Here is an 11,829-nt window from a genome sequence, read left to right on the forward strand (position 1 = left end):
ACTAACTTTCATAATAAACTGGCCTGACTTCTGACTAAAAACTGCCATCTTGAATCCAAATCACGGGTATTTATATCTTTTTGGATATTCTAGAATCATCTGGTAAGAGATCATGTTCCATTTCGTTCTATTTCTTCGATATGGATGTTCTCGAAAAAAATATCTGTTCCATCCACCGACATAATCATTATTCCAGAATGTTCGACCGTAAACAATGGTCACACTCTGCACTCTGGAGAATTCGTTAATGTTCCATTGATAATTTTGTTGACATTTAGGCTTTTCAGATCAGAATAAACATTCAAATTAGTAACTAACACTCTAATTTAATAAAATACACATTTCAAACAATATATTATTATAACCCCACTTTATATTCCCAATTATTTCCTAAAATGTCACTTGGAGAGTAAGTATATCTGTCTATCACTCACTGTATAGTTGGTTGCCTATGCACATGGCTCACTTAAATATATTTACAACATTAAAATACAACTTTTTACAATTATTATATGCTAATTTATTAAAAATGCCCTCACATAAATATATTTTTATTAAATTCTCTAGTATTTAACTTCTTAAAATAACCAAATACTTGTTATATCTAAAATTATCTAGTATATAACTTACAAATTAATTTTTTAAACAATATCATTTCAATATATATATATATATATATATATCGGTTTTAAAACGTCTTGCGAGGTTGGCCGATGCCTAATTTGCATGACACTCTATCATCCCAGTGGCCCTCTCTAAGATCTCTTGCGCTCATCGCCTTCGTTACTCCGTCAATCTAAGATTTCTTGGGTCTTTCTCTCTTTCGGCGGTTTGGTGGTATCCAGTGCATAATTATTTTTGGGAGTCTTGAGTTATCTATCCTCTGGACGTGTCCGTACCATATCAGCTGTTTTCTTTCTATGTCTGTTGTTAGAGAGCCGTCAACCCCCATCCGCTGTCTTATCTCATCATTACGTATTCTCTCTCTGCGTGACACTCCTACTGATCTTCTAAAAGCATCCATTTCTACTGCCACCAGTTTTCTTCTGTTGTTTTCGGTTATTCGCCAAGTTTCTGCTCTGTACAATAGATTGCTTTTAATAAGAGATTCGTAGATATTGTATTTTCTTCTTTTTCCTATTTCATGACTCTACAGTACGCTGTTTAGACAACCTATTGTTTTTCTGGATTGTGTTATTCTTCTCTTTATTTCTTCATCATCTTTCCTCGTTGTGTCAAATTTTAATTCAACATCTTTGAATTGTTGATAATGAATATTAAAATAACTGGAACAACTATACCCAGCTCCTCCTTCTTGCATATCGAAGTTCCGTTCATGAGTCGACAGACGAAATACTAGCGACATTTTTATTTGGGAAAGAGTTGCGGTTTCCTGATAATCTATTATTTGGAATTCCTGAACCCCGTGAAGAATATAACGACAGTTACACCCAAAACTTATCTGAAAGAATTGACGATGTACATGGGAAGGTTCGAGAACATGGAGAGAATGGAGAGTGTCACGATGAAAGCTTGGTTATATAATCCAGTACGTTATAAGGGGCGATGTGAAAAGCTACAGAAGTCATGAAAAGGTCCGTATTCCGCGGTAACCCGAATCAATGATGTTGTCTACCGAATCAAACAACCAAGAACAAAAATAAAGATTGTACATCTTCATCGGTTGGACCCATAGGAGACAGTGGACTGACACGGTTGCCAGTCTAAAGGAGGGAGTAATGTTACGATTGTCAATCAAGTGACAGTTGTTGCTATTTGGAATAACCCTTAAACCAAAAGTGTAATGGGATTATATTTATATAGAATACCACAACTCAAAGCAGTAGTTCGAAAATTTGCGCTGTATAAAGACAAAATTGTATTCGTTTGTAAAATTGTTAGAGAAGGTTCCTTGCTGTCAAACAGCAAGCAATGTGGTATATATATTCAATATTCACAAAAGCGTAATTGTTGATCGGTCACATTTTCTTCAAAAAATATAGATGTTAATTATACAGGTTTAAATAATGAATATTTGATTAAATAATGAATAGGGTAAATACAAATAACCGCAAAATACATTTTTATTTGTCTTACATTAGAATTTTAGTATCTAAATAGAAACAGGTAAAGGTTTTCCTTAAATATTATGTTAAATAAAACGAAAATTGCGTAAGTGTAATGTGTACCTACAACTCATGTTATTATTATGTCAAAACCCGTCTACGGCACCAACCGTAAATCCTACATGTGTGGCTCTTTAGTATTTTATTTATTTTTTCCATTATGTGGAAGAAAATTGTAACAGGAAAACACACGAAAGTGCACACAAAATGTGTTTTTAATTGACAATTACATCGTTGCTTAAAAAGTCCCGGTGTAAAATAGGCACAGGAAATATTTGAACAATTTTGTTTGTCACCCGATGTATGTACTTCCTGTTTACACATACACGTACACATTGAATAAATGAATAATTGATTTAATAGTAAACAAATTTTGAATCGAAATTATTATCGTTTACTGCTGCCGCAGAAAAGATAAATAATAAATAAATTAAGTTATTATACCAATTATTCGTCACATGAGCGCACTTCAAATATTTTTATAAAGTTACCAGAAATAATTATCAGTTTAAAATATGGTTTTTAGTATATTTAAACACACAATGAAAAAATATTATATAAACGCTAACGCAAGCAGGTTGCTTAAGCTGATAAGTTAATTGTTCCTCTACACGATTTGCTTTGATTATTAGTTTTAACTCTTCAATTTTAAACACTGTTCTATTAAGGTCCTCTTTTGCTTACTCTTTTTCGAATCATTTTCTTAGTAGAAACTGTTTTTTATCATCTACAACCATTTTAATATTGCTAGGTTTTCCATTTCATTTTAAGTTCGTTAAATAATCTCCCTATATTGGTATCGGTTCTTCTTCTACATATTTTCGCTCTATATATGTATATATATATATATATATATATATATATATATATATATATATATATATATATATATATATATATATATATATATATATATTATTAACAAACAACACATTTTATTAGGGTTGCAGTCAGAAAATTGACCGGGATGTTAATAAAACACTCTTTTGACTTTTTGTCTAGCTTTCGGAATGGTTTTATTCCTTTTGCAAGACACTGTAAAAATGTAAATATTTATAAAATATCACAAATCTTCAGTGCAACTTACTAGTCATTGAGATTATTTGTAAAAGCATAGACACTCAACATTAATAACACACACATAAAATATAAAATAGTGGACAAAATACATTTTAAAATTCTTTAAAATTAAGGTACAGATAGTAAAAATTTAGTTTCTTACTTTTTATAGATGTTGCTCAGATAAACTGAGCAACATTTATTGTTACTTACTGGAAAACATCCAAAATAAAATTAATATCTACCTGTACCCACACAAATTACACTTATATGCATAACATGTTGCATACCATTAAGACAGGTTTAAAAATTAAAATCACCTAAGATGGGCCTCTAGTATTTCTTAAAAAGAAATATAATATTAAGTACACCTAATTACTTTTTAATCATAGGATTTTTTCTTTTTGTTCTCTATGTGCCAGTGTTAAAACACACCAGTAAAAGATGACAAACTAAATTTTTACTATCTGTACCTAAATTTTAAAATGTATTTTGTCCACTATTTTATATTTTATGTGTGTGTGTTATTAATGTTGAGTGTCTGTTGCTATGTGGATTTAAATAAACTACTCTTACTCAGAAGAAATGTATTTCAATTATAAATAGTATACCTTTAATTGGTTGATAGACAATATAGTAATTATTATTTATTTGCTCGTTGCTTTTATAAGAAATATTATCACTTACAGTTATTGTTAACACGTGATTGGATGCGGCAGTTGAACTTAAGAGCGATGTGTCTTCTCGGACGGTTGAACGTAAAAGAGAAAGAATTCTATGCAATCTTTCGCAAGTAAAATTTTGGCCCAGGTGATATTGCAGCAAGGGGTAGGACGTGGAAGCGCTGTTGCCAGTTTGGATTAAATCCGAACATACTCCCCGGCCGTTGAATGTCTCATTCAATAATGAGGTAGAAAGATAAGAAAGGAATGAGATCTAATGGTTAAGTTGGAACGTAAGAAGATACAGAAGACATATGATATATGAACAAGAAAGTAAGCAGGAACAGAGAATAAAGTAATAAACAACAATCAAAATTAAGAATCTTGAGGTAAGGGACAAAGCTTTGTGATGGGCCTAATAAAGACTCCTTCACTGGTTTGAATCCGTACAGCTCTGACCTTTCCGTCTAAGCCAGGAAATATTTCTAGTATTCCTACCTAAGGGGGGAGTCTCATCCTCCTTCAAGAGAACAAGATCATCTATTTTTAAATTTTCTTTAACTTGAAACCACTTGGGCCGTCCCTGTAATCTATTTAAATATTCCAAATAAAATCTCTTCCAAAACTGCTGTTGAAGCTGAGTACAGCGTTAAAAGAGGGTTAGTCGATTTTCAGGTATGTGAGTGATTCCTTGTTCAGGGTAAGAAGTGAATGTAGAGCCTATAAGAAAATGTCCCGGAGTCAGCCATTTTAAATCGGCGGGGTAGCTAGATAGAGGGCAAATTGGTCTGGAATTTAATATAGCCTCTATTTAAATTAGAACAGTAGCTAATTTTTCAAAAGTCAAGTGGGCGTTGCCTAATATTCGACGAATATGAAATTTTGTCGATTTTATGGCAGATTCCCAAATTCCTCCCCAATGAGGACTATGAGGGGGTATCCACTTCCATTTTATTAGATTTTCTGAGGCAAAGTTTTGGATTGAAGTAAAATTTTTGGAGGTTTTAAAGAAGTCATACAGTTCACGAAGACAGTTATTAGCACCAGTAAAATTGGTACCGTTATCGCTAAATATAACAGAGGGGTTCCCTCTACGAGCAATAAAACGTTTTAGTTCTAGTAAAAAAGAGTTACTAGAGAGATAGGATACGAGTTCAATATGGACAGCTTTTGTACTCATACAGATAAAAAGTGCCACATAACATTTTGTGAGAGGGGCCTTACGAAGGCGAGATGTTTTTATCATGAGTGGTCCACCATAGTCAGTCCGAACATTTTGAAAGGGGCGTGAGGTCGAAACTCTTTCCTTTGGTAAATCGGACATGATTTGCTGTGCAGGTTGTGCGCGAAATCTAAAGCAAGTAGAGCAATTTCGAATAATTTTCTTAATTTTCCTGAGGCCATTCAAGGGCCAAAATCTTTGTCTGACATTGGAAAGTAAGGCTTGTGGTCCGACATGATCAAGTCTAGTATGTTCGTGCAAAAGTAATAGAGTGACTGCATGTTATTTAGAGGGAAGTAAAATAGGGTTTTTGTGATACTCTAGAATGTCTGCATGTTTTCCGACACATAAAAAACCAGAGTGATTTATGAATGGGCTAAGTGATATTACCATGTTTGTACCATGTTTTTATTTGACAGTGATTCGGAACTGAAGTGTTGGCGTTGAACAATTTTACAAATTGAGTTAGTGGACGTTAGGAGTTCATCTACAGATAGTGGACCAGTAAGAGTTTTAGTGGGGAATCTTGAATTGTGAATAAATCTGTGTAAGTTGTAAGTCTGTAAGTTGCATTCATTAATTTTTTGATTAAAATGAGCGAGATTTAGATTGGGGTCTTGCAGAAATGAAGGACCTGACCACCATAAATATAATTTTAAAATGTTTTGGGCTAGTAATCCTCGAGATGGGGAGTCGGCAGCATTTTCTGGAGATTTTATGTGACGCCAGTGAAAGGCATTTGTCAATTCAGTGATTTAAGCAACTCGATTGGAAACAAAGGTATTCCAGCGGGATGCGTGAGATAGTATCCAATAGTGCTATCCTTAAATCGCTCCACAAATTGACACTAGAAAATGGCAGTTTGTTTTCGTATATTGATATGATTCTTTTGGTGAATATTGAGGAGAGTAACATGGCACAGAGTTCAAGTCTAGGTAGGGTTGTTGTCCTAATAGGGCTTACCCGGGATTTTCCTGTAATCAGTATGCAGGAAACCGTGTTATCAGAGTATACAGTACGAAAGTAAATGCATGCTGCATAAGCCTTTTCGCTGCTGTCAGCAAAGCCATGAAATTGTATGTGTGCGATTTTCTTATTAAGAAATAGACAGCGTGGGATTTTTAAGCACTTTAAGTGAGGTATATTATTTACAGAGGTTGTCCATTCTTTTTCCAAAGAGGGAGGATAGATATCGTCCCAGTCAATTCATTTCGAGGAAAAGTTTCTTAAACTTTCCATGTAGAATCACAGGAGTTATCAACCCTAAGGGGCCATACATTTTAGCTAGAGTGGATAAGACAATTCTTTTCGTAACGTGAGTGTCAGTTAGGGCTTCATGTACTGAAATTGAGAGTGTGTCTGGAGAAGGGTTCCATGGAAGTCCTAAAACTTTATTAGAGGCATTTTTGATTTGGATATCATATGAGGTATGTTGCTCATTATTACAATATTTTTCGGTGAACCTTGTTGAATTGGAAACCCATTTGTGAGTTTAAATGCAAGCCTAGAACGGTATTTAATTCGTGATATGTGTTTTCTAGGTCAGCTTCAGTTTCGGCACCACAGAGGATGTCGTCTACGTAAGTTTGTGTAAGTAAGGCTTCACAAGCGAGGGGGTATTTTTGTATATTAGTGGATGTAAGCTCTTTGATAGCCTAATAGCAAACAAATTGGGGTATTCTAAAACGGCAAAGAATGTCAAATAGATCAGGTTGTTCTTGTGGAACTGTGAGCATCATGTCATTTAAAGAGGTTCTAGAAGAAGATATACAAGATCCATCAAAAATAACGCGTAATCGAGTGCTAGTACTGCTCTCTTTTATCACGCAATGATTGGGCAAAAAATATTATTGTGTTAATGTAAAATTAATGTATAGCGTGAGTTAGATATATCGTGCCTTATTAAGTGTAATCTATTCATCGATAAACCTTGTGTATTCAAGAACTAAAGTGTGATTTAATTGGAATTTCTTTTCTAAGCCTTCTAATCGTTTTTTAGCGATAAGGAAAGCGTCACCTAGTTTGGTATGCTCTGAGGGGCATTTAAGGGGAAGATTGACTTGGAATCGTCCGTTTTCTAAAATTTTTTCCTGAAAGGAATAAAATAAAAAGTTTTTCCTGAAGTCAAGTTTAGCAATTTCTTTAGTCGGGGTGAGAAGTTTTTTAGTGGGTATTTTCTTCATTTCCCAGAATTTGGGAAGAAGCGAGTTAAGGGTAGAAGGGTTTTCGGAGATAACATTAGAAGTTTGAGTAAATAACGATACTCTTTTATTTTGTAGATGATTATAAGGTACACTACCAGCGACAATCCAACCAAAAAAGGTGTTTTGAAGTACAGGGAGATTTTTTCCTAATCTTACGATGCCATCGGTAACGAGTTCGTAGTATTTGTCAGCACCTATCAAAATGTCAACGCTTGAAGTTGAAAAGAACTCATTGTCGGCTAAGGAAATGTTGTGTGGTATTTCGAGCAATTCTAGGGGTATGTGTGTCTGCGGTAGTGGGATAGTTATTTTATCGAGTACGTAACAAGACATGTTAAGTCTATTGCTTTTATTATTATTCGAGAAAATTGTAAGGTTTGGCATTATGTTAGACATGACTGAGCTCTGGGCAATTCCAGAAATTTGAAGTTTTTTTTGGTGGGTTTTACAGCTAATTTTTTCGAAAAGATTCCTTGATATAAAGCTACTTTGACTAGCATTATTGAGAAGTGCCTTGGCTGTTATCATATGTCCTGATTTTGATTAAATAGATATTTTAATTGTTGCTAATAAAACATTACAAGGTTTAGCGGAGAATGTAAAGTTACCTGTGGTATCTGGAGATACCGCTATGACAGACTCGGGGTGAATGTTATTTCCAGAAGTTTTTTAAGGATTGTATGTGTTTTCTTATTGTAGTTACGAAGTCTCTGAGTGTTTGAGCATTAACCTTAGTGAGAGTGGGGTAGTCCAAAATAGATTTTAAGTGTGCGTTGATTATATTCAAGTTATTAGAGTATCGTTTTTCCAAGAGGTCAAAAGCAATGGTAAAGTTTTCGTGGGTTAATTTAAGAGAGTCAATTAAGGCGAGAGCTTTATTTTTTAGAGAAGATTTCAGATATATAAACCGTTATATATTTGTCAGAGAGGGGTTGTCAATGATATTGGAGAGGTAAAGAGTTGATAAAATGATATCCATTCATCGTAGTTGCCTGAGAAGATTTAAAGTGATAATTGGGGTAGTTTTACATTAGTAGGCGTGGTTTGTGTAACAGTGGGAGTTTGAGTGGCAAGACTGAGTAGATTTGACTCTACGAGAGATTTGCACTTTTCGCGTAATAAAGTTAAATATTTAAAATAGTGTTTTTCCATAAGATCACGATTTTCAAGAGCATCGGCATCGTCAGTGGCTTGTTCTGTTATCTTGTATAACATTATAACGTTCAAAATGTTTAATTAGTGATTTTTCTCTTAATTGTAATTCTATTATAGTTAACTGAGAATCTACAAACTGATCACACCAATTATATGCTCGCGTTAAAACCGACTTTGCCGTTGCTCGTTGTTTTTTCAGTGCCTCCATTATTAAATATAGGTTTTAAATCCAAACAAGTATGATATGCAACCACTAAAAACACCTTAAATTCACTGCGAAAGCACTACCGCTTTAGATAAAGCACACATTTTATAAGCGCCCTGAAAGAAAAACAATACAGTACAAACAAATCAATAAAAATATAAATAAATGAATATTTAAATGTGTTGTAGAATATGTGTAGTATATATAAAATGGTTAAGTATATGGAGGCACTGTGAAATCAGTAAGTATAATATTTACGATGTGTAAAAATATTAAAAGTATTATAAATGTTTTTAATTCTTAAAACTAATTATTACAAAGAATTTCTTAAACGGATTAATATTAGAATTTTTATTTTATGCGAAACAATAATGTCTTTCTTAGTATCAAAATTATTCTGTGAGCACATGGAAAGAACTCTTTGTATACCTGCAGCGGGGCGCCAACGTGAATTCTGGCACAGCGAATGACGTAGTAATTTGTAGAATATATATTTTAAATCTCATAAAAACCAGCTTAACCTATGGTACAGAGACATGGAGACTAACAGAAAGCAATAAAAGAAAACTCGAAACAACAGAAATGGATGTATTTAGACGATCACTTCGAATATCTAGGGCAGACAGAATTAGAAACGATGAAATAAGGAATCAGATGGGGGTAGATGGATCACTGGCAACAGAAATAGAAAGGAAACAACTTATATGGTATGGCCATGTTCAAAGAATGCCAGAAACAAGACTACCAAAAATCGCCATGAAACGGATACCACCAAATCGTAAGAAACGAGGAAGGCCAAAAAGAACATGAAAGGAGGGAATAACAAAGGCAATGAGCTCCCGAGACTTGACCGAAGAACAATGGAATGATAGAAATTCGTGGAAATTAGGCATCGGACAACGACGCAAGACGTTTTGAAACCTATATATATATATATATATATATATATATATATATATATATATATATATATATATATATATATATATATTATATCAATGGTATTCCATGTTTGACTCCGCGTTAAATGTTGTTGGTTTTGATAAAAACCATTTTGACGACGTTTCGGCAAGATCTCACTTGCCATTTTCAAGTCTCTCTGGATGGTCTGCTTCTTGTCGACGTTCGAGTGGAAGTGAGAAGAGTGGAAGAGTGAATTTAAAGGGAACTGCTATTAAGTTAGGTAAAAGAACTTTGATCGGACAGTGTGTTCCCGTGGCTTCGATTTGTTCCATAAATACTAATGAGAAACCGTCGAAATCTAAGTATCCAAAGGAGCTTGTTGAGACGTTGATTAAAACGTGACAAGATCTTGATGATGAACGAACTAAAAAAGTGAAGTCTATGCTGATAGAATTTCAAGATGTTTTTGCCATGGATAAGAAGGATAATGGCAAAACAAGCATAGTAAAGCATAAAATTAATACCGGAGACGCTCAGCCAATCAGACAACAACCTAGACGACTTCCATTTGCGAAAAGAGATGAAGCCGAAGACATCATCAAAGATATGAACAAACAAGGGGTAATTGAACCATCAAACAGTCCATGGACATCACCAGTAGTCCTAGTAAAGAAGAAAGATGGATGATGGTTTTTGTATTGAATACCGACAGCTCAATGCAGTAACTAAAAAAGATAGTTATCCTTTGCCCAGAATAGACGATACTTTGGATACACTTTCTGGTTCTCGTTGGTTCTCCACACTCGATCTGAAAAGTGGATATTGGCAAGTAGACATGGAGCCAGCTGATCGTGAAAAAACCGCATTCTCCATAGGATCAGGGCTTTGGCAGTTCACAGTTATGCCCTTTGGTTTATGTAATGCCCCTGCCACATTTGAAAGATTAATGGATGCAGTTTTAAGAGGACTAACATGGAAAACATGCCTGGTTTATTTGGATGATGTAACTGTAGTTGGAATATCCTTCGATGAACATGCCAATAATCTAACAGAAGTCTTTCAACGATTGCGGGCAGCGAATCTGAAGTTGAGTCCAAAGAAATGTCACTTGTTTCGACGAGAAGTGAAGTACTTGGGACATATTGTAGCAAGTAATGGTGTAACAGCTGATCCTGAAAAACTTTCAGCAATTAAGGATTGGCCTGTACCAAGAGATAAACACGAAATTAGAAGTTTTCTTATGTACATATTACAGACGTTTTGTCAAAGCATTTGCCAACATCTCCAAGCCATTAACAAAGTTGACAGAAGAAGGCAAAGAATATACATGGAGCGAAGAGTGTCAACGAGCTTTCGGAAACTCACAAATGGCTCTGACCAGCGCACCGATTTTAAGCTACCCTAGACAGGCAGGAAAATTTGTGTTGGACACCGATGCAAGCAACAGTGCAATAGGAGCTGTTCTTTCCCAAATCCAAGATGGGCAGGAGAAAGTCATCGCTTACTTTAGCAAAGTCTTGTCAAAACCAGAAAGACTCTATTGCGTTACCAGGAGAGAATTGCTAGGCGTAGTGAAGGCTTGTGAGCATTTCCATAAATACTTGTATGGCAGAAAGTTTCTTCTTCGCACGGATCACGCTGCTCTAAAATGGCTCCTACAATTTCGTAATCCAGAGGGCCAGATGGCAAGATGGTTAGAACGATTACAAGAATATGATTACGAGATCGAACACAGGGCTGGCAGAGTTCATTAAAATGCTGATGCCCTTTCGAGACGGCCGTGCAGTGCAAATTGTAATCACTGTCTTAAATTAGAAGAACGACTTTGTCCCGTGAGACGAACCACCGTCATTATCGATCAATGGCAGCCTCAACAGCTACAAGACGCTCAAGCAGATGATCCATGTATAAAAAGAGTATTGGATTGGATGCGTCGAAGTGAAAGACCTTGGCAAGACATTAGTGCATGTAGTCCAGAAGTCAAGTGTTACTGGAGCCAATGGAATTGTCTAGTACTGAAAGATGATCTTCTGTATAGAACCTTTGAGAACGATGATGGTACAGAAACTAAGCTTCAGTTGATTGTACCTAAAAGTAAAGTGTCAGAAGTATTGCGTCAGTTGCATGACGGTGCATCAGGTGGACACTTTGGTATCATGAAGACTCTGCAAAAGGTTCAAGAACGGTTCTATTGGGTGAACTGTAAAGATGATGTAAGAAGATGGTGCCGGAAATGTGAACTGTGTGCAACCAGTAATGGTCCAGCTGGTAAAAAGAGGGCACCCATGAGACA

The 11,829-nt window shown here is 35.1% G+C and overlaps 1 protein-coding gene across 1 annotated transcript; it reads right to left on the bottom strand.

The window, feature by feature from the left end:
• Positions 1 to 6,982: 6,982 nt before the first annotated feature.
• Positions 6,983 to 7,606, bottom strand: LOC140431357 (uncharacterized). The gene has a single exon (XM_072519294.1). The coding sequence runs from the start codon at positions 7,604 to 7,606 to the stop codon at positions 6,983 to 6,985; it is 624 nt and encodes a 207-aa protein (XP_072375395.1).
• Positions 7,607 to 11,829: the final 4,223 nt, after the last annotated feature.

Source organism: Diabrotica undecimpunctata, unplaced genomic scaffold (assembly GCF_040954645.1).
Source record: "Diabrotica undecimpunctata isolate CICGRU unplaced genomic scaffold, icDiaUnde3 ctg00000673.1, whole genome shotgun sequence".
NCBI lineage: Eukaryota > Metazoa > Arthropoda > Insecta > Coleoptera > Chrysomelidae > Diabrotica > Diabrotica undecimpunctata.